General features: G+C 39.5%; 1 protein-coding gene and 1 long non-coding RNA gene across 7 annotated transcripts in view; one reads left to right on the top strand and one right to left on the bottom strand.

The window, feature by feature from the left end:
* Nucleotides 1-2,426: 2,426 nt before the first annotated feature.
* Nucleotides 2,427-3,216, top strand: LOC119770074. Its single transcript, XR_005278646.1, has 2 exons — nucleotides 2,427-2,831; nucleotides 2,894-3,216. It is a non-coding gene; the product is annotated as an uncharacterized LOC119770074 (long non-coding RNA).
* Nucleotides 3,217-11,575: 8,359 nt separating this feature from the next.
* LOC6037796 (protein TANC2) overlaps nucleotides 11,576-25,068 on the bottom strand; it is a 141,231-nt gene continuing 127,738 nt past the window's right edge. For all 6 annotated transcript variants that reach the window (XM_038266208.1, XM_038266209.1, XM_038266210.1 and 3 more), the window contains 5 exons: nucleotides 15,801-16,151; nucleotides 13,319-15,742; nucleotides 12,911-13,262; nucleotides 12,593-12,854; nucleotides 11,576-12,520 (listed from right to left, as the gene is read on the bottom strand). In XM_038266208.1, the coding sequence (XP_038122136.1) occupies nucleotides 12,167-12,520; nucleotides 12,593-12,854; nucleotides 12,911-13,262; nucleotides 13,319-15,742; nucleotides 15,801-16,151 (3,743 nt within the window). In that variant the 3' untranslated portion in view covers nucleotides 11,576-12,166. The remainder of the gene's footprint in view (nucleotides 12,521-12,592; nucleotides 12,855-12,910; nucleotides 13,263-13,318; nucleotides 15,743-15,800; nucleotides 16,152-25,068) is intronic.

Here is a 25,068-nt window from a genome sequence, read left to right as displayed (position 1 = left end):
GCGAGATGTGTATGCTTTGCTCGTGGACTCGCTCTTAATAGAAACACAATCAAAAATAGCATCGGCCTAATTCGTTTAAAAAATCGGCAAAAGGCAACAATTTTAAAATTAAACATAACTTCTTACTTTAATTAAAATTTTCAATTGATTTTTTTTAACTTTAAATTTTCTTTGGGAAATGAAGTGAAATCAACTAATCGCAATTTGAAATTTGCAACAATTTTAATTATTAATTATTTCTAGAGTTGTTTTTTAAAAAGGTCCTATAAGCTATTGTGTTTTCTATTTTTATAAGACCTAATAAAAAAACTCTAGATTTTTGGTAAAGGGCAACATTTTAAATGACATCACCAAATAATAAAACAGGAAATTTTTATAGTTGCTCATTTTGGATGTTCGATAAGAAAAAAATAATTGACAAAATAAAAAAAAAAGTTTTTAAGTTTTTGCAGAATTAGAAAAAAAATAAAATAAAATAGTCATTGAAGTTTTTAAATATCATGAATTTCCAATATTCAAAAAGAAAAATGCATGAAACCATAAAAACGCTCCAAACAATATGTTAGTAAAAAATAGAAAATAAAAAAAATTGTGGTCTGGAGAGGTCAGGGAAAAGTCAGGGAATTTTATTTTGGGATTTGGATCGACACCATGAGTCACTATAATGTGGAATCTAGTTACGGCTTTTTTGTGTAGATCAACATAAGCGTGACAAAAAAATCGTCATCAGTGATACCCTCTGGCTGGATTCTTTAAGCAATAATAAGTAACTGTGACAATTTTGAGCGAAATCGGTAAAGGTTCAGGGGTCGCTTATTATCGTTGAAGTTTGCGTTGCGTAATAAAAGAACGCTCCTTTTGTATGTAGCGTGCAAAATCGCCGATCACCGGAAGAGAATGGCTAGAAGGACCAACCTCTGTGGCACGTGTTCGTGGCTTAAATTATGTCCCAAATAACTCTTACGATACTCCGGAAGTCGTTGGTAAGATTCTGCTTATTTTCCATCTGAAAGGGTTAGATACATTGTTCTGATGCAACATAACTTGGAACAGGTTCTGCCCAGGAAGAAGAAGATAGTTGCTGCAAAGAAGATGAAGAAGCAGGTTGGAGGAATTGTTTCCGCTGATCGGGGCAAGACTACAATCGTCATGATGTGCATGTCAGCGAGCATTTGCCACCGTTCATGATTTTCCTTCGGGCACGATTCACCAAATAAGGTGATTTTCTTAAAACGGTGCGTTTGATGGAATTCAGCTATAAGACGACTACCACTTTCATCAAATGGTTTGAGCACATGTTTGACCGACGGAAGCAAATTCGGTTCTACTGATTGTTGATGGCCAATCGTCCCTCACAAATTTCTCTTTCGCCGAAAAAGCACGTGACAAAAATGTCACCGAACTGATTTTTCGGCCGCACTGTTCACATCGATTGCAACCTCTGGCCGTAACGTTTATGGAGCCGTTCGAAACGTATTTTGACGCAGCGGTTGGTGATTTACTGCGCACGGACCTCCAGCATATGGTCAAGCGCATCGTACTTGACGTTTACGTCGGTATTAGGGAAGCATATATTGCGCTTGGAATCTTGACAGTCAGTTGAAAGTGGTTTTCAATAGAGAAAGCCAAGGAACAACACATTTTTTTACTATTGTTTTTGGCCTGATGTTTGTTGAAGTCCATTTGAAAACCATTAATACATTTCCAAAGGATAATCATAACAATAAAACGTGTTATCGATAACTGAAGACAGTGATCGGGTGTTGGAGGACTGTGATATACATTGATCCCTGTTGCGATGTGAATTTTAATGTTTTATTTCGGTTTAACTAATAGACACAGAAAATTTGTAAAATATTGTCTTAATTTAACGTGTTTTAAAATAATTTAGCGATATCCTAGAGCATTAAAACACATTAAACCATTGCTATCGTCTAGATCATGCATAAGTGATAAATAATTATGAATTGTTTACAGAAATGCAATTTCGTTCTAACAATCCATCAATTTATTTACAAGAAATTTGATGTATGGCTTTCGATAAAATTTTCGCTAAATACTTCAAAATTTTGCTGTTTAAATAAGTTCACTTGTGAATAATTTAAGTTTTCGTACGTTATTACAAAAATGCTACTCTAAATATGTTGCGCACCTTTTTTTTCTTCGCTTAAATAAGGAATTACTCGTTACGATAGTTTTCAATAGGGCGAAACCCTCAGATGTAAACAAACTGAGTTTTTGTCAGAATCATACAAAGCGAACAAAACTGATCCTAAAACACCCTCCATCATCACAAAATTCCGAAAATACGTAGTTTTACAAACAAAACACAAAAGGGCTAATCAACAACATCAATCAAAACAAACCAAATTGCTCTTAGGTATCAATCCTTGGCTTGCGTATTGTCTTTTTGAATATTTATTTATATATATTTAATTTTTTCTTGTTGTAGGTAAGTAGTTGTATGTATGATATGTAACATAATCATTCTTACCTTTGACTTCCCAAGTAACCATCCAGCACTTAAAAAAGTCATAAAATAGCAATAAATCGGCATTCTATTGCTGATTAGTCTTCCAACAGCATTTGTTAATGCAAATCAGCACTAAATCATTAGCATTGTCAAAAGCTAAGATAATGCCGATTTAGTGCCGCTACTAGCAACACTTCTAAAAATTTCCATCAAACTGGCAACACGATTCTGACTTTGAATGAAGTGTGAAAGAGAGAGTACCAGAGTAAACAAACTTCTTGCTCACTCTTGCAGTCACTCATTCAGAATTTTTTTGTACAGAAGTTGTTTTTTAATATATATTTAGGTGTTTTATCATGTAAGTTTCTGATATTATCAGATATTTTTCCATTTTTCATCTATTACATTATACGTTTTCAGTTTTTAAAGAATAATCCATCGTCTCAATGATGGAGAACTTCAAACAGCCGTCCCCGCGAGTCCCGCTCGGGTGTTACTTCAGCGGTTGGCCCACAAGAAGTCCGGAATTTGCAAGAGGCAGTGGCATCGAGTTTCAGGACAGATTCAGATGCACCGTCGAATGCTATGACCCGCATGACGTCATCGTCAACAACGGAGAATGAGCTAGGTTGCTACCCTAAACCGGGAGGGAGTTGTTTTGGTTTTCGTGTGACGTGCTTGGCAAATAAATGTAAAAATAAAGTAAATTCACTTTCATTAAAATGGAGACATTAGTTTTATAAGCATTTATGTGATGTCAATTAATTTCAATAAAAGAAGTATATGTCCATTCATATGAAGTACATGAATCCTTGTAATCACATCTTAGAACGACTCCTCATATAGCCGTGAGGACACGGGCTCAGGAACAACCACCACATCGGCGACGTAAACTTCATCACTTCTGGAATAAGCAGCAAACCAACATTACAAAAATAACTCAATCGGTAAAGCAGCTGTGGGCAAACCAAAAATAGAATTGAGAGTGTGTAGGGAAAAGGCAGGGAAGAGGGAGATAGATACACTTTTGCTCTCGCTTTTTTTTTGACGTTTACCGCAGGGGTGGACAGAAACAGTCGAGGCCAGCACTTAATCAGCCGAGTAAAGTCCAAAAGCGGCCACTATTCAGCACTATAGTAGCTGTTAGTGCTGAAGTAAAAACTGTTTAGCTTTTACTCGCAGCTGTGAGAGCGCATTAAGGGCCAAACAGTGACCGGGTTTAAGTGCTGGATGGTTACTTGGGTTGTTCCACCAATGCAGTTCCTTCGCCCTGGAGCGCACGTGTATGCAGAGCATTCTCCACACTTCCTTCGCCCTGGAGCGCACATGTATGCAGAGCATTCTCCACACTTCCTTCGCCCTGGGCGCCTTGAGCGACTTGCAATTCTGAAAAAAATGTATGAGTTCTTCATTCCAATGCTTTTAAAAAGAATGGGTTGAAAATCTGACCGAAAAAAAAACACGAAAAGCCATGGGGGGAAGGGGGGTCGACGGCTGACCACGTGGCCAATATTACATCTGGGAAGTACGTCAATATAAATCCATAAAATAAAATCAAAAATATCGCTTTAGAAAATTTTCCGAAAAAAAAAATTAACGATCAAAACTCACGAATTCAAACCAAGTAGACAATATTACGACAGCTTATTCAAGCTTTGTTTTGATTTTTGTTTTTGTACAAATAACATGTAAAGGAAATTATTGTATGCTTGGTAGGTTAAAGATTTTGTTCTATTTTCTTCCAAATTATTTTGCAAATCTGCAAAATATGGAGCTTTCTCTCTCTCTCTCTCTCTCTCTCTCTTTGAACTTTGCTCTCTTTTTGGATGCGTTGTATGGGAACTCGTGCATGGAGAAATCCGAACAGGTTTTAAACGTAGTATTTTTAAAAAGAACTGCTCATATTTGAAAGAATGGCAAAATTCACAAAAACATTACAACAGTCAAGAATAGGTTTTAAAAATAAAATGTTAGTAGGAGAGGATACACCTTGAAAGGCCTTGCGCTTTAGTTGTATCAGTATGCCTAATTCCATTCTAGGCTCACCAACTCGCCATGGCCTAGTGGTTAGCATTTTTGCTTACCAATCCAAAGGACGGGGGTTCGAACCCCGCCTCCAGCGACTTTGGTTTTTCGTTCATATTCAGCATTTCAAGTACTTCTATGTCCTTAACTTTCTCGATGAGAGCAGATGGGAATCAAACCCCCATTCGCTTACAAAGCGAACACTGTAACCAGCTGCTCATACTCACAATATCTCACTCACAGAAAAAATCGGATTTGTTATTAATAAAATATGTTTTTCAAGAATATTTAAGAAGTTTATAATTATTATTATTTGTTTCATTTCTTAACATTCGACCTTTTATCCTTACGACGTTTTGTCCAGTCGACCATTTGTCCATTCGACCTTATGTCTTTCGACCTTTTGGCATTCAACCTTTGGTCCAATTGACTGTTTGTCGCACATCCGAGAAATAATGGTACAAAATTACTTTTTTGGACACATGGAATCAATGCTCACTTGTTTATCATTCCAACGCCCAAGGCTCCAAAAAAGTTGGAACGGTAACTTCAACTCGCTGGTTCTCGGGCCTAACTCAACCAATCAAGATGATTCTTGTTTCCAGTGATTTGTTAGGATGTCTAGATCATTCTAGAACTTTGCAGAACTTAATTTGATCAAATCTGTAATTTTTGCGACCAAAAACATCGTTCCAACTTTTTTTTTCGCGTGTAAAAATAAATTCGCCGAAAATTCCCTGGAGGCAGTCTTTTTAAAAAGGATGGAACGATGTTTTCGGTCGCAGAAATTACAGATTTGTTCAAATTAAGTTCTGCAAAATTTTAGAATCATCTAGACATCCTAACAAATCACTGGAAAGAAGAATCATCTTGATTGGTTGAGTTAGGCCCGAGAACCAGCGAGTTGAAGTTACCGTTCCAACTTTTTTGGGAGGCTTGGGCGTCCGTGTAAGTTGGACATGCGTTGGGCGTTCCAGTGTTATGCAATATTTTATCCTTTTATTTGGTTTGATTCATAGGAGCAATTCTCAGAGCAATTCTCTGAGATTTCTGTCATTCGTTTTTTTTTGTATTTTTTAATCCGGCTGAAACTTTTTTGGTGCCTTCGGTATGCCCAAAAGCCATTTTGTATCATTAGTTTGTTCACATAATTTTCCATACAAATTTGGCAGCTGTCCATACAAAAATGATATGTGATATATAACTCGGTCAATGAATTTTTGCACAACCTGGAAATTTCTGAAAAGTTGGCATTTTATGTCTTCTAAAACATATCAAAAAATAAAAAAAAATAAAAATAGTGTTTTTTCGCAAATCAACTTTTAATGACAAAAAGTTAAATAAAAAATCACCAAATTTTTTTTACCGTGTATCATTTTTTTTTTATCAGTGTAGTCCATATCCATACCTACAACTTTGCCGAAGATACCAAATCGATCAAAAATTTCCTTCAAAAGATACATATTTTTGAATTTTCACATATCATTTTTGTATGGACAGCTGCCAAATTTGTATTGAAAATTATATGGACAAACTAATGATGCAAAATGGCTTTTTTGGAGAACTGCTCTGCCCTTGATCGCATAAATGTCCCATATGCATTTTCATCGATTTCGAGTTATTGATGCAGTTTGGTTCAAAATTGTGTGCTCTTTCGAAAGAGCATATAACATCCAGTACTTTGCTCTAGATATCAGGAGGAAATCCAGTTTTTTCACGAAAATTTAACACGTAGCCTTATGTATGAGACAAACTTCAAATGCGTTTTTCTCAGCTTGCTGTTTTTGCATATGGGACATTTATGCGAACATGGGCAGTGCTCCTCTACGAAATTGGTCTATTTTCTTAAATTTTAATTTTTGTATTTTTTAATCCGACTGAAACTTTTTTGGTGGCTTCGGTATGCCCAAAGAAGCCATTTTGCATCATTAGTTTGTCCATATAATTTTCAATACAAATTTGGCAGCTGTCCATACAAAAATGATATGTGAAAATTCAAAAATATGTATCTTTTGAAGGAAATTTTTGATCGATTTGGTATCTTCGGCAAAGTTGTAGGTATGGATATGTACTACACTGATAAAAAAAATGATACACGGTAAAAAAAATTTGGTGATTTTTTATTTAACTTTTTGTCATTAAAAGTTGATTTGCGAAAAAACACTAATTCTCTATATTCTGCTTCTTCGGACTTAGTTGATACAACTTTTAGTTGCTGAGATATTGCAATGCAAAGGTTTAAAAATAGAAAAATTGATGTTTTCGAAGTCTCACTTAAGCAACCCACAATTTTTTAATGTCGATATCTCAGCAACTAATGGTCCGATTTTCAATGTTAAAATATGAAACATTTGTGAAATTTCCTGATCTTTCCGAAAACAATATTTTCCACATTTTCACATCTAGATCAACATTTCAACAGGGCAAACATTCAATATTACAAAGTTGAAAAATTTTTGCGACCAATATTTAATTTTTTTTTGCAAATCAAGTTTTAGTGATAAAAAGTAAAATAAAAAAATCACCAATTTTTTTTTACCGTGAATCATTTTTTTCCAATGTAGTCCGTATCCATATCTACAACTTTGACCAAGACAAAGTATGCTCAGAATTCCCGACTTTTTGTCAAAAAATCACAAATTCCCGACTTTTTCCCGATTTTGGCGAATTTCCGACTTTTTCCCGATTTCCCGACTTGAGTGGCCACCCTGTCTAATAGTTAAACATTTACAGACAACTATTCATACATTTCCTGTCAAATCATGCAAGTCTTCGTCACGTGGTTTATGCATGACCCCGTCGAGGGTCAACTGAGCCCCCTCCCCCCCTCTCCTACAATGGCCTTTCATGTTTTTTTTTTCGGTCACCGAACCTTGAAAGAAATTGTATTTTTTCTATGATCGATCACAACTCTCTCTACTTTTGGCAATTGAGGCCATTTTGCGAACCACTATTCAGCACCCAGCCTAGGGGTAGCGAAAGACGCCATCATGAAAATCATTAAACACTGAACATAAACTTAAATTTTCACAATAATATAACAATTTTACAGTTTACCTACCCTTAATTGCACGCAATCCGTGCTGTTGCGGGGTTTCCGGCGCGGGTTTTCCTTGGGAATTCATTCTCCAAAAATTTTTCGCTGAGCTTACGGTTTTGTTCGACTCGATTCACTTGTGGCTAGCTTGGAAGTGACGAAATAAACACGGAGAATCGGCATTACACTTTTTGCAGTTCGATTTTACACCACCGGCTAGTTTCAACCCTCGAACTGAAAAAAGTGTAAAGTGCGAACTGCAAAAAGTGTAAAAGTTACACCTTTGCCAGTTCAGGGGTCCGAACTGAAAAAGGTGTAACTTTTGGACTTAGAATAATTTCGGGATTTTTGTCCGCTGTCAAATCGGGACTTAGTGCAATTTTGGAGTTGGTGGCAAGAGTAGGTGCTGAGGTAAGTTTGGCTTTGAATTGCGCACAGTTACCGAAAAAGGCAATATTCCGCTTTCGCAAACCGAATAACGTTCTTCGTTGCGTGCCGGTGGACACTGTTGTGGCCGATTCCGGTTGAATTCTTGATTCCCCGGTCTGGGCGAAGCGGAATTGTATTTTTTTAAAGTCATACAACTAATACAATTCATTATTTTTTTCTCCAGACAACCCGGTCCAGATCTACGCCAGTGCTCAAGCAAGATCTACAGCGACGAGGAGGACATCGACGGGATGCCGCTAGTCACCACGGAGGACATTGACTGCGTTCCGATGCAGAGCTCGGAGAAGAAGCTAAGAACATCCCATCCAAGTGGGAAACGGTCACGACCAGTAAGTGAGGCACGCTGGGTCCGGTTGCACCTGCTCCACCGCACATTTCACTACGCGAAGATGACGATTCCGACGACGGTGGAGGCAGCAAGGCCAACCAAGCTCGTCTGCTGAGGATGCATGAGGTGCAGATCGTCCAGCATAAGGACCAGTTTGAGTCCGGCACGAGTCAGGTGCACGTCGGCTGGACACTCGGGGAAGAAATCGCTCACTACCCGCAAGCACAAAAAGTCTCGCCGATTTTCGTCGTCGGAGTACGTCCGCGAAATCACAAGCAAGTCGTCCCGTGCCCCCTCTACTCCCACCCAAAAGAAATATATATCTCAAAATCTGCAACATTGGATTTGCTGCAGATAATGTCACATTTTATAACATTTTTTGCAGCAAGCCCGTAGATCATTTTTGCCCGCGTGTAAACATTTCAGCGATCTGCAGTTCTCACCAACACATATAATGCTGGCCCGTCCCCGAGCAACACTTTAATGAAACCAAAACATTAGCAACACTACTAAACACCAGAAAATTTCGACAGGGGCTACTCACAAACACTAACGCATGGACTAGTTTCAGACAGGGGCTACTCACGAATACAACTGCGTGGGCTAGTAAGGTTTTGGTGACGGCCGAGTCTACTGTCACTTTGTTCTGGCACCACCCCCTTGCTCCAAAGAGAAGCATATGTTGGTGCTCTTTCACTCACTTTTCATCAAGCGTCCATGGCGCGGTGGTAGCGTGTTGGATCAATAACCAAGAAGTTGGTGGTTCAATCCTCGTTCTGCTAAGTGTTTTTTTTTTTGTGAAATACAACCAAAAGGCCGTCGGTAACGTCGATAATTGTCGGTAACGGGCAAAAATGTCATACTCCTATATCGCAAAAAATGCATGAGGACAGTTTTCATGCAGATTTTGATATACTTTCATAGGGACGTGGCGTTACATCGTGCTGCCATCTGGTTATTTTAAGTGCAAGAGTGGAAAAGTGCTGAGTCATCGTCTAAAAATAGACAGCGTCCTATCTCACCCAGCAAAATGAAGTCGATAAAGTAGTCGGTTTCGATGCCGAAAAAGTGGAAAATGTGGTCTAAAAATAGCGACGCCATCCCCCTATGCCGCCATGCATCACAATCATGCGACTGCCAGTTGGGTGCAGCAGAAGCCGGAGCAAGCACGAAGCGTATATTTCACCGGTCTGAACGAGTCACAGTTGACGTCAAAACCTCGGTTGGGGCGCACGTCTTTACACTTTCGCGCTGCGAGTTGTTTTTTTCGCTAATAGTTGCAACCACTCTTCGCGCTAGGCAAATATTGCCTACTGGCCCGCATCATGAACGAGATGCGTGGCTACCGTAAAAACACGGTGGTGATCGATTTTGGACCGGTCCCAAAAAAACCAACAATAACACAAATCCGCAAGTTCGCCTTCGAGCAGCTCAAACAGTGTTACCACATGCTCGTCTGTATCAGAGGGTCCAAAAATTTGTCTTATCTGCACCAAGCATGGCGAATATCTGTACCATTATCTGTACGGTATATTTTTTGTAAAAAACTTTTTTTTAACATGCATTTTGAACAATCTTATGACAACACTAAACGCTGATATGCAGCTCGGAAGGAACGCAAAACTCCATATATATATTGATGTTATATCTTTGTCATTCCTAGTGTCAAAACTATAGCACTGAACGCTTGTTCAGTAGTAGTTCGTAACAATTCCTTATGTATCTGAATTTTACAATGCATGATTTAAGTAACTTCAATTCCTTTACGGGTCGATTTAAATGTGTTTCATCAACCAAATTTGAAAACATGCAATGTCAGTTTTTTTAAAGCGCAGCGTACTTGACGTTTACGTCGGTAGGGGGAGGGGGGCAGAATGGCCCGCCTAAGTAAAATGCGCCAAAAACCATAGAAAAACATGAAAACTTATGAATTCAGTGTAGTAGGCTTATGCTTTGGGATGTTCCCTTCAATGTTGTATATTTGGTTGATGAAATTTTTTAGCTTTAAACTATTTTGGAGCCACTTTAAAAAAAAGTTTTTTCGACTACTTTTCCAGGGTGCGGGGCAGAATGGGCCACCCTGTGGGGCAGAATGGGCCACCTTAGAAAACAAGCCATTTCGTCTAATACAACGTTGAAGGGAGATAAGAAATGACTTAAGGTACCTTTCTTACATAGTTTCCATGAAGTTAGACCACTTTAATAAAAATAGTCACTTACCAAAACAAACATTTTTGAAAATAGTGTTAATATGTTGAAATATGACACTATTTAAAAAAATAAGCGTCAAAACAACTGAAAAATCAACTATTGTTGCATTAAAGGTGATTTGTGAAGCTACCAGGAGTGAAATAATCCATTTAATCCAAATTTCATAACTTTTGATTGTTTTTATAAGGCAGGATAAGAGTGGTTCATTCTGCCCCCAAGTGGATTTTAATTTAACACTTCCACCACCAAGTCTCTAAATGATTTTAAGATTCCGTTGTTGTTTGTATACCTTGGTAGTAACATCTAGTAACGTTATAAGCATTGAGCAAACTTTTTCAAACAATCCAACTTTTCAGAAAGCTTATTTAAAAACCTCGAAATAAACAACATTTCCGTAGTTTTGTCAATAATTTACATTTTTGCTCATAATTCGAAAAATACAATGAATTCAAACGTAGTTTTCGGTATGGTGATGTTATTTGACGTCCTTTATAAGACCCTTGCCTTACAGTTAGTCTAAATCCATTCTAAAGCTGAAATTCAAGGGTGGCCCATTCTACCCCCCTGGTCCATTCTGCCCCCCCTGCCCCTATTAGGGAAGCATATATTGCGACAATCAGTTGAAAGTGGTTTTCAATAGAGAAAGCCAAGGAACAATTTATTTTTTTTACTATTATTGTTGGCCTGATGTTTGGTGAAGTCCATTTTAAACCATTAATCCAATTCCGAAGAATAATAATTACAATAAAACGTGTTTCGTTATCGAGAATTGAAGACAGTGATCGAGTGTTGGAGGACTAACGAAACTATTGGCACTACGCCCCCCGGGGCATGGCCTTCCTCTAACGTGGGATTTCTGCTCCAGCGCCTCTGACGAGACAGGAGAAACCGGGACCGACGTTTTACTTCACCATCCGATAGAAGCTCAGTGGATAAGGCGGGAATCGAACCCGCGTCTCATAGCATCATCGGGATCGGCAGCCGAAGCCGCTACCCCTGCGCCACGAGACCTGTTGGAGGACTGTGATATACATTGATCCCTTTTGCGATGTAAATTGTAATGTTTTATTTCGGTTTAACTAATAGACACAGAAAAGTTGTAAAATATTGTCTTAATTTAACGTGTTTTAAAATAATTTAGCGATATCCTAGAGCATTAAAAACACATTAAACCATTGCTATCGTCTAGATCATGCATAAGTGATAAATAGTTATGAATTGTTTACAGAAATGCAATTTTGTTCTAACATTCCATCAATTTATTTACAAGAAATTTGATGTATGGCTTTCGATAACATTTTCGCTAAATTCTTCAAAATTTTGCTGTTTAAATAAGTTCACTCGTGAATAATTTAAGTTTTCGTACGTTATTACAAAAATGCTACTCTAAATATGTTGCACACCTTTTTTTTTCTTCGCTTAAATAAGGAATTACTCGTTACGATAGTATTGTAGTGCACTTAAAGTGCAGTGAAGAAGTAGTGAAACCCAAGTTTTTTTCAAACTCATTTATTAAGTAAGGGAAGCTACAACTCTAAGGCGTTTAATGCATTGCGAATGATAGTTTACTTAAGTCTTTTTTCGGTTTTACGTTTTTCGTTTTCATTAATGTTAACTCTAGAAAAGTACTTCTTAAACCTATCTACAGATCGGTGATGATGTCCATCGATTCGGCTATCGAGCGGCTGCTGTGCACCGAGCTGGACCGCGTGCTGCAATCTGTGCCGGCAGCGGCCACTCCGTCAAGCGCCAGCTGGTTGGCCTCGGCGATGGCGAGCATGTGGCGCTTCTGCAGGTCACTGTGTAGCCGGGTGAGCGTTTCGCGTATTTCGATCGACGTCGCGTGCGACTTGGTGAGGGCCACTCCGGCGTCCCGCAGCGCTTCACCGTAGTTTCCGTACTCCATGAGGGCTTTGGAGCGGGCGTAGTAGCCGTCGTAGGCGTTCGGTTTGATGTCGATCGCTTGCGTGGCCAGTTCTATCGCCTCGGCAACGTCCTGTGGAGGGAGGGGTTGGAGGTTGTTTTTGAGCTTAATTGTTAGGGAGGTGAAGTTTTGGTCGGTACTTACACTCATTTTCCTACGACAGCGAGATAGATTGAGCAAAAAGTTAAACTTGAGTTGCTGGAACGTTGCGTTGCTGGCAGTGTTGTTGTTGCTGTCGGTTGGCGGCACGAGTCCGTCCGAGGCGGTTGTGCTGGTTGCGTTCGACGTGCCTGGATTGGAGGGGATCTTCTTGAGTGCGTACTGATACCGATGGGAAGCTTCTTGCAGACGGTTCTTTCGATACAGCGTGTTGCCGTCCTCAAGCAGCTTGTTCAGCAGAATAAGCCTGGAATTAGGTTGACGTTTAATCTTATGTCCAAGAAGCGCTCGCTGCAAACTTACATTATTTCCGACTTTCCGTTTGCCATCGCCCACGTGGCCGGTCCCAGTTTGGCTCCCCGCTTCAGGAAGACTTGCACCACCTGGACGTTACGACACGCGATGGCACGGTCCAGTGGTCGCATCCCGTTGATGTCCACGTGTTCGATCTGGGAGCCGTGATCGAGCAGCATCTGCACCAGTGCGGCAGATCCCTGGTACGCGGCCAGATCGAGCGGAGTCCGACCGGTGCTGTCCGCGTGCTGTTTGTCGGCGTTTCTTTCCAGAAGACATTTGGCGGCCTGCTGCTTGCCCCGGAGGCACGCCCAACTGAGAGCCGTCAGGCCGTCTTTGTCCTGCGTGGCAAGGTCAGCTCCTGTAATGGGGTATTGTTAGTGCAAACGCCTTAAAATCAAATTTAGTTAATCTTACCACGATTGAGCAACAGCTCGATGATTCCCACGTGGCCCTCTTCGGCGGCAACCATCAGCGCCGTCTTCCCGTTGCTATCGGCTTGCTCGACGTCCGTTTGACTCTGCAGCAATCGTTCCACTATCGCCCAGTGGCCTTCCTTCACCGTGATCAGCAACGGCGACTGCTCCTTACGGTTCGTTACGTCGGTCGCCGCACCTCGACTCAGCAGGATGGTGACCGTTTCGGTGTGACCGTTGGCACAGGCCGTGGTCAGCGCAGTTTCCCCGGAGATGATATCCAACCGGTTGACCTGCACTTCGCCCATGTCTAAAAAGTCCTCGACGATCTCGGTGTTTCCTTGTCCAGCAGCTGCAACCAGAGCCTGTTGGGCTGCTTGTTCCAAGCCAACGTCGTTGCTATCCGGCCTCGGGTTCCAGTCACACGCAACCAGGTATTTGACGACCTTTAGCTTCCCAGTGATTGCCGCGTGCACGAGGGCACATCGTTGCGAGGTGTCGGTTTGACCTAGGGCGCTTCCCGCCGCAACCAACTGCCGAACAACGTCGCAATGACCCTTGGCCGAGGCCAGGACCAGTGGAGTGCAGCCCTGGCTGTTGGTTTTCTCAACGTCGGCACCAAACTCAAGCAGCAAGCTGACCATTGGCACAATGCCCTCGTGGGCAGCTATGCAGAGTACCGTTGCACTGCCGAGGAAGCAGGTCACGTGATCCGGTGAAGCGCCGCCCAGGAGAAGCAGTCGCGAGACTTTGATGTTCGGACTGTACACGTTTCGGAGCGTGCAGAGAGCTGACGATACGCAGGAGGTCACCGATGACACCCAGAATGCTTGCAGGTCGCGGGGAGATTGATGTTGAGGCGCTGCCCGGTACAGGTGAGCCTTCAGGATGTGATGACCCAATTCCAGGGCCTGTTCCGCATCCAGTGGTGACTGCAAGCGGGACAGTCGAAGGGCTATGCCAGCATGTCCATTTCTGAGATCGCACAAAAACTTGGTACTTTCGCCGTCATCCCGGCGGATCAACCATTCCCTGAAGGACGGATGGAAGAACATGTACGTGTTGTCGATGCGTTTGATCAGGAATCCCGTGAGCGTCTTGAACCGGCACACGAACTCCTCCCAGTCGATGTGTTCACCACCTTCGCCTTCCACTACCAGAGCATTGATCGAGTAGAATATTTCGGTGAGCGTTAGCGGGTAGAGCGCCGCCAGGCAAACGCTCAATATGCTGGAGATTTTGTCGTACGCGGTCGTCGTCGGGAATCGAAGGTTGAAATTGAGCAAGAATATTTGGGCAAGCGAAACGGGCAGCACTTTGAAACTGCTCGATTTGATCACCAAACTGCCTCGTTCAATCAGATCCAGAGCAAGCTTGGCGTACAGGAACGATCCCTTCGTCAAACCAAGTAAGTGCTGGGCAAACTTAAAGTGCAGACTCGTGTTGATGATCTCCTTTCCACCGGCAATGTTGTGCTGAATGCTGGAACTTTGATTGATACGGAATGTGATATACTCGAGGATGTCTTTCTGTAGCGCTTCGTTGCTGTTCCAGTTGTCCAGGCTCATTTTCGTGTAGGCTAAGCCCTTGGTGAACTCCAACATTTGGGTGCGAATCGTGGCGATCACCTTGAGCCACGACGGGAAATGTTCCGTCATTTTCTGCAGGAAGGAAGCTATCGTATCGCCATGATCGGGTCGGTGATACTCGGCTTCGCACAGTCCATCAATCAGAATGACACAATTTTTCGGCGGTATCTTACCCACCCTCCTCAGCGCCGAAAGCGGTTCCAGAATACCCATGACCATAGCCCGTTCAGGATCAGCAATACATTCCTTTACGCTAAGAACGTTCTGAAGAGCTTGTTCGCCCAGCAAGAACTCATGGTACGCTGCGAGTTGCGGCGCTTGGCACAGCTGAGCCGCCAGCGAGTGGATGAAATCGGGTATCAGGCAGGTCGAGTTGTTGTCCGCTTGACAAAAGTGATACGCAACCACGTGCGAGGCAAGATTCCGCAGTCGATCGTGCGCCACGTTGATCTGGCAGTAGATCCCATCGTTCTCCTGAATTGGCATCTCCTTACGTCGTCCAAAACATGAGTATTCTACAAGCTGAAGCAAGAGAGCGGTCTTGCCCGTGCCCAAATTCCCGCTCAGCAGAATTCCCGGCGAATCGGTCGACTGAACCGCATTGGCCAGTTCCCGAACGAGCCAGTGACGCCCCACAAACAGCGGGTCGGGTTCCTGGGTAGGTACTTCGAAGAACAACGGCTTCAGCGTTAGCTGCTGATGCTGACGATACTGCGCGAACCGAACCTTCGGATCGATCGGACCTCGGATTTGTCCCGATCGCGCCGATCTCCGCACCGTCGTTTTCCTCGACTTGAAGAGCGCCAAATCATCCACATTGCTGCTGTTTTGAGACGCTGTTCGAAAAGGATCAGTTAGACTTAAACATAAAAAAAACCCTAAACTACTACTCACTGGTCACGGAGTGTCTCCTGCTCAGCGGACTGGACGAGGCGTTGCTCTGCTCGGATATCGACACGGACATCATCGAGCCGATCGAATCACAGCCGGTGTTGTAGTGGTGGTGATGGTTGGGTTGGTCCTGCAGGGCCAGTGCCCGCGAAACGTCCGCCTCGGAAGAACCGGTCAGCGTCGACACCGGGCTGGTGTTGGTGGACGTTAGCGAGCTGCACGATTGGATCGGGGCGCGCAAATTTCGGCGCGGGTTGTTCTCCAAGAAGAACCCGAGCCGAACCTGGAGCTCGTCCTGGGAGGATTTCGATTTGCCGTTGAGCAGCATCGGTTTCACGTTGCCGCCTTCGTCGTCTGGTGGTGGAGGAGAGAATGGGAAGGGGTTGTTAGTTATTGTGGAGTTTGGACGAGGTAATAATTAAACATGCGAATTAATTAAAATTAAAAATGGTTATTGTAAGGCATGAAAAAAAAACATCGAATAAAATAAAATCAAGTAATAATTCTAGAGAAAATATATTCGTCCCTGCCAAAAACAATTAAAAACATTCAAAGTAGGCACACGTGCTTCTGAAGACCTACTAGCGATGCCAATCAATGAATTTGACATGTTGTTGACTTAAAAGGGTATTGATAGTTAAAAATTTATTTTGAAATTTACAAGTAATATAAATTTAGACATAAATAGTTAAAAATTTATTTTGAAATTTACAAGTAACATAAATTTAGACATAAATTTCAGGTCTGAGAATTGATATACAGTCCACACTCGATTGTCCGAAGGAAGTGAAAAAAAATCACTTCTGATAATCGAACCACGAAAAAAAGGAAGTTTAATTATTTATTTTAATTTTAAATCCTAGATGGTGAACAAAATGGTGATAATGGAATATTGAGAAAATGATTAAGTAACTTTTAGGGCAATCGACTATTTCAATTTGACTAAATGGGGTATAAGAACTCAAATTTGATGTAAAAAGCAAAAAAAAAAAAGTTACTAAATCCGAAAGGTGGTTGGTACCTTCCTCATATTTATATATTTAATAAATTTAGTAAAAAATAGGGTGTCAGATCATCAATCTATTGGGCTTGTTGGAAATTTCTTTTGATTATCCATCCAAAGATGGGTCGCATGCTAGTTCCGGATAACGTTTTCATCATATTATCTGAGATCCGGCCTAACATTTTGAACCGGCCAAACATTTAATATTACGCCCATTTGAAATGTTAGTCTTGATTTTAAATTTTCGAAAATATTTTTTTTTCGAAAAGATCCGAAAATTTCACGAATGTTTCATAGTTTAACATTGTAAATCGGACCAATAGTTGCTGAGATATCGACATTGAAAAATGGTGGGTTGTTTGGTTGAGACTTAAAAACATCAATTTTCCTGTTTTTTAATCTTTGCATGGCAATATCTCAGCAACTATGGACATTTTAGGCTTTATCAAAGCTGTCACAACCGCTATAAAACCTATCAGTCAAAACCAACATTAAAACCCTTTAGTCGTAACAAACTCCCCAGAACCTTGATAAACCCCACTTAAAACCCAAAAGGACCTCCGCAAAAGGTTGTTACGGCCTATTTATAAAACCTACATTGGAGTTCAAGGCTTTACAACTGAATCCTAACAACATCCTCAAAGCCTTGATAAAACCTTTGTTAAAACCTAGTCAGGAGTTATGGAAAAATGACATTTCATACGTCTTCAAACGTCTTATGCCAAATAGGTTTTATTTTGGCAAAAATAAGTCTTCGTCTTGCCAAATGAAATTATGGAGATGGTTGTCAAAAATGGCGATGATAAATAATAGATATTAGTGGTAATCCAAATAGTTTGAAAGCTTATTTCTCGCAATTGATGGCTCAAATTCAGCTGCGTTTGAAATATTATTGATAAATGTAGGGGAGATAGAGCCAAAAAATTCTACTTGCTTCATCAAAAATCAATATTTGGTAATCATAGTGTTTAATGCTAAAAATATTTTATTGCAATTCTTTGAAAAAAATGTTCAAAATATTTTTAAATATCTATCGCTATATTAATCATACCAGAAATTCAGCATAAATATGTGTTTTCATCAAATTTAAATCCAATTTTTCAGTTTTCTATTTTTTCAATCAAGATGGCGGTCAATCATATTCAATCAGAGCACGCATTTAGCGCCATATTTATGCACTGCTATTTGGCCGCGATAAATTCTTTTTTAGGAGCTTATGGTTTTAAGTGAGCTTTTAACATGTCTAATGGCACTTGACAGCTACAACACCCTAGGTTTTAACAAAGCATGCGATAAAACCGTTTGGCATGGCATTGCCATCTGGTTTTCAAGCCTCTATTAAAACTTTCATAAAACCTTATTGAAAGCCAGTCGGCTTTTATTTCCACCCGGTTTTATGTCCGAGGCATAAAACCCTGTTAGAACCTATCAATTAGCTCTTGCTTGTTGGTTGCGGTGAATGCCCAAATAAAACTATTAAGCAATCAAGATGCTACAATAAAACCTCAATAAAACCTCGTGGTGGCTAGTTGGTTTGAAAATGTTACTTGGGCAGCGATAATATCGGAGTAAGTTTATTCAAAATTATTTGGCTGGTGCCATTCATAGTTATTGATAATTCGTAGCTAACATTTCAAAAAACGTCATAAACATAGGTTTTGCGTGAGTAATAGGGCTCATTTAAATGTTAGCGACGAATTATGCTAATTTCGATTTCATCCCTCTACTTAAAATTTGTTGACTTCGAAATCCTCAAAAACTCGACGCCCTCGACATTTTTATTCCTGACAAAATAAATTATAGGTCGATTACAATACTTGCCACTTCTTGTATCATTTTTCAAACAGTAAATTGGTTCCGCTTTGACAGTTCTAAATTGAGGCCGCTTTGCGGACCACTATTCTGCACCCAGGTTTTACCCTACTTCCCTTTGTCGTAGAGGGCTCATATTTAGCATGAGTTCATCTCATATATAGACAACCAAACTCTGAAAGTTTAATCCAAATCGGAGCACCTCGATACGACCTGTTACACACTGGTGAAAAACTCGCTCTTAATGTTTTTCTTAAACACTATATCAGCAAACTTAGTGATGGTAAGTTTGAAGTAAAAATAAAGTTTGAACACCCTTAAATCTGATTTTAACAAGCAAATTTAACGTAACATTTTTTTTTAAATGTTATTAAAAAACTTGTGTTTTAAAATAGTGCGTGGACTTTGTGTGACCTACTCCAGTACATGTTTAAAAAATAATAATCTTGAGAAAAACCTTACCAGTTGGAAAATATTCGAATAAAAAAAAATCCGTCAATACATCGATATTTAGAAAACTAATGATTGGAAAGCAACTGAACGCGTGTAAAATGCATTTTAAAACACCTTTTCAGCCAAATGTTGAAACCTAGGCTTGTAATTTTTTGTTGCCTCCTCGACTTTGGCCAGAGCCGAGGGACATAAACTTCAAAAAATATTTGCAACGGCCTAAATAGGCAATCACTCACTCAAATTCGGCTAAAAGTGGGTCGCAGAACTAGAATTAGATGTTAAAAGCAATAAAAAAATACGCCGGAGTATCTAGATGGTTTGGTCGGTCCAGTAGTACATAATTGAATCGAAATCAGGACCCTTGCAATGCAATTTATTTTATTTTGGTTTGGTTATTGAAAGTTCCAAAGAGCAATTAAAAAGAGAAGCAAAACTGTTTATTACAGAAGGTATGAATGATCAACTGAAATCAATGTTTATAACATGTTGAAATTTTGAATATTTCAATATTGAAAATATAATAATGTTGCCCGTTTACATCCGAAATTTTCGCGACATCAGCGAATTCTACCAAATGTAATCGACAAAATATCGCTGCGTTTTGTTTTTATTTTTATGATTTTCTCCGTTCCCACACGTTTCATCATTTCTCTCTCTTCGCACAGGGGCAAAAAAAATGCATCTCCAAACCGCTGCAGCATCCGCGCAGCAGACGGGTCGGTTTCAGCGCTGTTGTTCTTCTTTTGCTTGCTGCGAAAGAGTCAAGTCTGCGCATCCAGCGCGCGATGAGTCAGCGACTGCAGCATGCAATAATATACGATAAATTGGCATTATTGGCGTTCGCTGGTCGTCGCCGAGACACCATCGCGGAGAGATCGAAGCGCGTTGATCGATGCCCTGCTGATGCAAGATCTGAGAGCGCTTTTGTACTACCCTTCTACACCGGCGACCAGCCATCTTGCATCGCGCAGCAGAAGATCATGCTTGCGCCGTTAAAAGGTTGCACCAAAGATGAACGCTTTCCAGCTTTGGCTTTTTGGAGCCTTGGTTTTGTTACATGAGACTGCATTCTGATCGAGAAGTGGCCAAACTACCGTACAGCTGGAAACTGAATCCCCAACCGGCGGACAGGTCGCTACGACGGTGTAAGACAAAGGTAATCAAATTGGCTGGCGAGGTAGGGAACAATAAAAAAAAGAATTCTAAAGCCTTCCGAGCCAGAAAATTGGTAATAATTTACTCTTTTTAATGTAACGCTGACTGGACGATTCTTTCACGGTTTAAGAGAGTTGCCCACGTGAGAACAAAAGCAATATTCACTTCTCGGTGGTTGAGGGGAGAAGATGCAAGCATTCAGTCAGCAGTGGTTGAGTTCATTCTTGCAGACGAATGGCTTTTAATAGCAGCAGCAGCCAGCCAGCCAGCAAGCAACAAGCCACGAAAAAATCAGATACCAAAACATTAATTACGCAACAATGCAGGGCTCATTTTTTGTTCGGCAGAACAACGCGCATTTATCAACCTGAGGGAAATTAAAAGCCAAATTAAGTACGGAGGCTACCCCCTTAAGAAAATAAGTTGCATTCTTACGTTGCAGAAATTGGGAGCGCGCTGACACACAAGAGAATGAAAAAGGAACAATCTCTGTCTGAGTTTTGTTCTCATAAGGGAATTGTGGAGTTTTTTTTTTAAATCGGTCCAATAAACCAAATTTTCAGTTTTTGCTTTTTGGATGTTTTTTTAATACCCCTGACTCAAGCCGGTTTCAAAAACACCCAAAAAGCAAAAACTGGAAAGTTGGTTTATTGGAACTTAAAAAAAACTCCAGAATTGTACTTAAATTGCACGCAGACATAATTTAGGTCTTAAAATAATTGTTTTGATCATTTTAAATTGTTAGAACAAATTATTTTTTCAAACATTTCAATTGAAAGTCTAAAAAAAATCTTGGGTTTTTTTGTACATTAATGTTGACAAATTTTCTATTGGAAGCCACATCTTCACAAACAGTTGTCTCATCAAAAATTTTGTTAAATTTCACAAATCTACTTTTCGATTGCAAATTTATTTTTAGTGGTTTACAAAACGATTGTGAAGGAAGCCGATGAGGGGGCATTTGAAAAAGTTAATCCATGTGATAAAATCCTTTGCTTTCTAAATTTGCTTGGTAAAAGTTAATTTTAAAATGAAAAAAATGTTTTAAAATGCAGAAAAATGCATTTTTGATTGTTTTCAGTTGATTAAATTTATATGTTAATTAAAATTTTGAAGTTTTTTGGAAAATTATTTTTTCAAATTTACCGCAATTGCAATGTTTTTGTACTTTTTCAGTCTTACTTGAGGTTATATTACATAATAAATTTTACGCCTTCCAAATTTACAGCTTTTTAACTGTGTATGCTAAACAATGCAGAAATGCAAAAAAAATTTAATTCAAGAATTTTGTTATAATGTGAAGTCAAAGGAAAGACATTCTGTACCAAAACTAGAAACGGATTTTATTTGTATTTTTTTGTATTGCTCAAACTTTGTGGGGGTCTTCCTTACGACCAAAGAAGCCATTTTGTGTCATTGGTTCACCCGTAGTCTTCATACAATTTTGATAGCTGTTTATACAAAAATGGTAGGTAAATATTCGAAAATCTGTAACTTTTAATTAATTTTCTGATAAAAAATTGTGGGTATTGATGAGAACTATTCAGAAAAACGATACTTAATCCACCTTTAGGTGGTTGGTGCCTTCCTCACATTCATAAAGTCAATACATTCAGTAAAAATAGCAACATTCCCTTAACATGTTTAACAAATCAATTTTATTACTGATTTCTTTTGATAGGGTTCGCAGACTTTCAATTTTTCTGGCTCATCGGCAAGGTCTGATAAAAAACCTATCCAACGAAAGTTTACATGGAAGATTCAGGCAATATTTTTATCACAATATCTCAGATCCGGCCTCCAAAAAGTGTATAAATAACACTTAAGTGCTAATAACTTTTGATAGGGTTGTCAGATCCTTGATGTTTTAGGCTAATTTGAAAGGTCTTTTGATTATCTAACTAACGATGGGTCGCATGATGGACCCGGACATAATTTTTACTGAAATATCTGAGATCCGGCTTCCAAAAAGTGTATAAATAACACTTAAGTGCTAATAACTTTTGATGGGGTTGTCAGATCCTTGATGTTTTAGGCTCATTTGAAAGGTCTTTCAATTATCTAACTAATGATGGGTCGCATGATGGACCCGGACATATTTTTTACTGAAATATCTGAGATCCGGCCTCCAAAAAGTGTATAAATAACACTTAAGTGCTAATAACTTTTGATGGGGTTGTCAGATCCTTGATGTTTTAGGCTCATTTGAAAGGTCTTTCAATTATCTAACTAATGATGGGTCGCATGATGGACCCGGACATATTTTTTACTGAAATATCTGAGATCCGGCCTCCAAAAAGTGTATAAATAACACTTAAGTGCTAATAACTTTTGATAGGGTTTCCAAATCTTCAATGTTTTGGGCTCATTGCAAAGGTCTTTTTAATACCTTTCTGAAAATGTATAACATGAGAGGGTTTCTTGCAAAAACCACCCTTTTTACAATCTTCCGGACATACGCCAAAATCATTTTTTTAGCATAACTTTTGAAGTACTTAACTAAACTTGCTGATTTTAAATAGAGACCTATGGGACCCCAAGACGGATCGAATGAGACTAATACGGTCAAAATCCGTTCATCCAGTTCGGAGATAATCGAGTGACAATTTTTTTGTCCACCCACCTACACACATCCACACAGACATTTGCTCAGAATATGATTCTGAGTCGATAGGTATACGTGAAGGTGGGTCTACGAGGTCGAATTAAGAAGTTCATTTTTCGAGTGATTTTATAGCCTTTCCTCAGTAAGGTGAGGAAGGCAAAAATAGGTAGGGGAACAGTATCTAATTCCAGCGTGCCTCTAATGTTGGCAGGTCAGAACTTTGACATTCAATTCGAGCTAATTAAAAGCGTTTTCAACTGAAATCGAGTGATAAATAGCTCAATAAGAAGTGAGCAAGCAAGTTTCTATGAAAAGTTTAGCAACATTGGTTATTTGAATAGTGAAAATCAGCAAATTGGATGGAGTTAGGAGCGAGTGCTTAGCCTGCCAAACATACGAGAATTTTCCCTACACGTAAAAAATCTAATATTTTAATTAACATTTTTTGCACAAAAACTCAATATACCAAAATTGTATTGTTTGATTTTGAGAATTTTTAATATGTTTTAGGGGGCCAAAACCCGCAACTGTTGAGCCATAGAGAAGCATGGCAAAAAAAAAAAAGCTGCCGAAATATGTTTTTATTTTTGAAAAATAGTGGTTTTTAACTCCGAGTTATGATTTTTTGAAAAAATAGTGAATTTTGGAAAAAAACGAAATTTTGTACAAACAATTTTTTGACCTAATTTTGATGTAAATTTTAATTTGCAATCGAAAAGTACTTTACAGACTTTTTAATAAAGTGCCTGGTTTCAAGAGACAGCTTCTGAAAGTTTGATTTCAGCGATATATTTGCAGTTTTTTTATTTAAAAAAATAGTGAACATGAGTGACCATGTCTAAAATTGTTTTTTTTAATGTCCTGAAAATTTGCTATGAAATTGTCGAAGAGACATTGAAGATTGGACATCTGTTTGTTGAGATACAGCGGCAAAACTAGAGACCCTAAATAGGGAGACTGGTCTAAGCTTGCTAAATCGATCTGGCAACGAATGTTTTGAGCTTGGCAACACTGATAAGTTTAGCTGGGCGTAAAGGCAAATGCTCGTTTGGATATGTCAAACTCGAGTCTGTTTGGGTACGTCAAATTCACTTCGTCCAGTCTGGAAAAACGGTGGAAAAACGGATTTTTTGATGCCGCCAGTTTCTATCTATCAAACGTATCAGTTTTAATGTATTGGCGGCAAATGACAGGATGTTATCTTTTTTACCCCACTCAGCCTTTTCTAGGGTGTTTTTCTCGAATATCTATTGTTTGTAAAAAATCACGAGAAATCGATTGATGATACTCATTGGCGGCAAAAAACAGCAAGCTGCAGCGGCTTAAAGAAAAAGAAACAGGAAAATTTGAGTTTTCTTAGTCTCACCCAAACAACCCTTAATTTTCTAATGGCAATATCTCAGCAACTATTGGTTCGATTTTCAATGTTCAATTATTCCATACTCGTGAAATTTTCCGATCTTTTATTATTTTTTATTTTTTAAAGGTTTCTTGTTTGATTTTTTTGAAAATGTTTTCTTCAAAATTATGAAAATAGGCTTGAAATTTCAAATTATTTTTTTACCCAGGCCACAAAAATTATTAATAAAATTCATACCAGCGTAGTATAATTTCAAAAAAGGCTGGATATATTTTGCTTTGAAATATTCTTTAAATGTAAGTTATAATAAAGTTCATGGTGTACCTAACGCACTGATTAATCATGTATGTTTTCAATGTTATGTATTTTATAAGAGGAACTTACTGAAGATTTAAGAGCGAGTCCACGAACAGGGCATACCCCTTTGTATGGGACGTCGTTTGGACCTCACCAATCTGCCTGAAATTTTCAGGGGTTGATTGTACATATAGAACTAGCATCTGTCCAAAATATGAGCACTCTAGGTCAACGGAAAGTGGGGCAAATCGGGACACAAAGTTTGAAGGTTCAAAAACGTCAAAAATCGTAAAAAGGCTGTAACTTGGGCAAAATTCAATTTAATTTCAAAATTCAAAATGCATCTGAAAGAGCTCAAAAAATGCAACAAAATGCAGGATAGAGCATCCCAATTGGTTGAATCTAAAGGGAGTTATTGGCATTTTAGTGAAAAAATAGCATAATTTTCAAACTTAAATAAAAAAGTGTTCCATCCAGATATCAACTCGGTTCGACCTGCAGCTTGTAGGGACATCTGGGACTACCATCTGAGACTGAGAACGCTTTGGGTAAGGCAGTTTAACATATTTAATAGACACTTTTACTT

The sequence above is a fragment of the Culex quinquefasciatus genome, chromosome 3, assembly GCF_015732765.1.
Source record: "Culex quinquefasciatus strain JHB chromosome 3, VPISU_Cqui_1.0_pri_paternal, whole genome shotgun sequence".
Lineage (NCBI taxonomy): Eukaryota > Metazoa > Arthropoda > Insecta > Diptera > Culicidae > Culex > Culex quinquefasciatus.
This window is presented reverse-complemented; position numbering and strand designations above follow the sequence as displayed.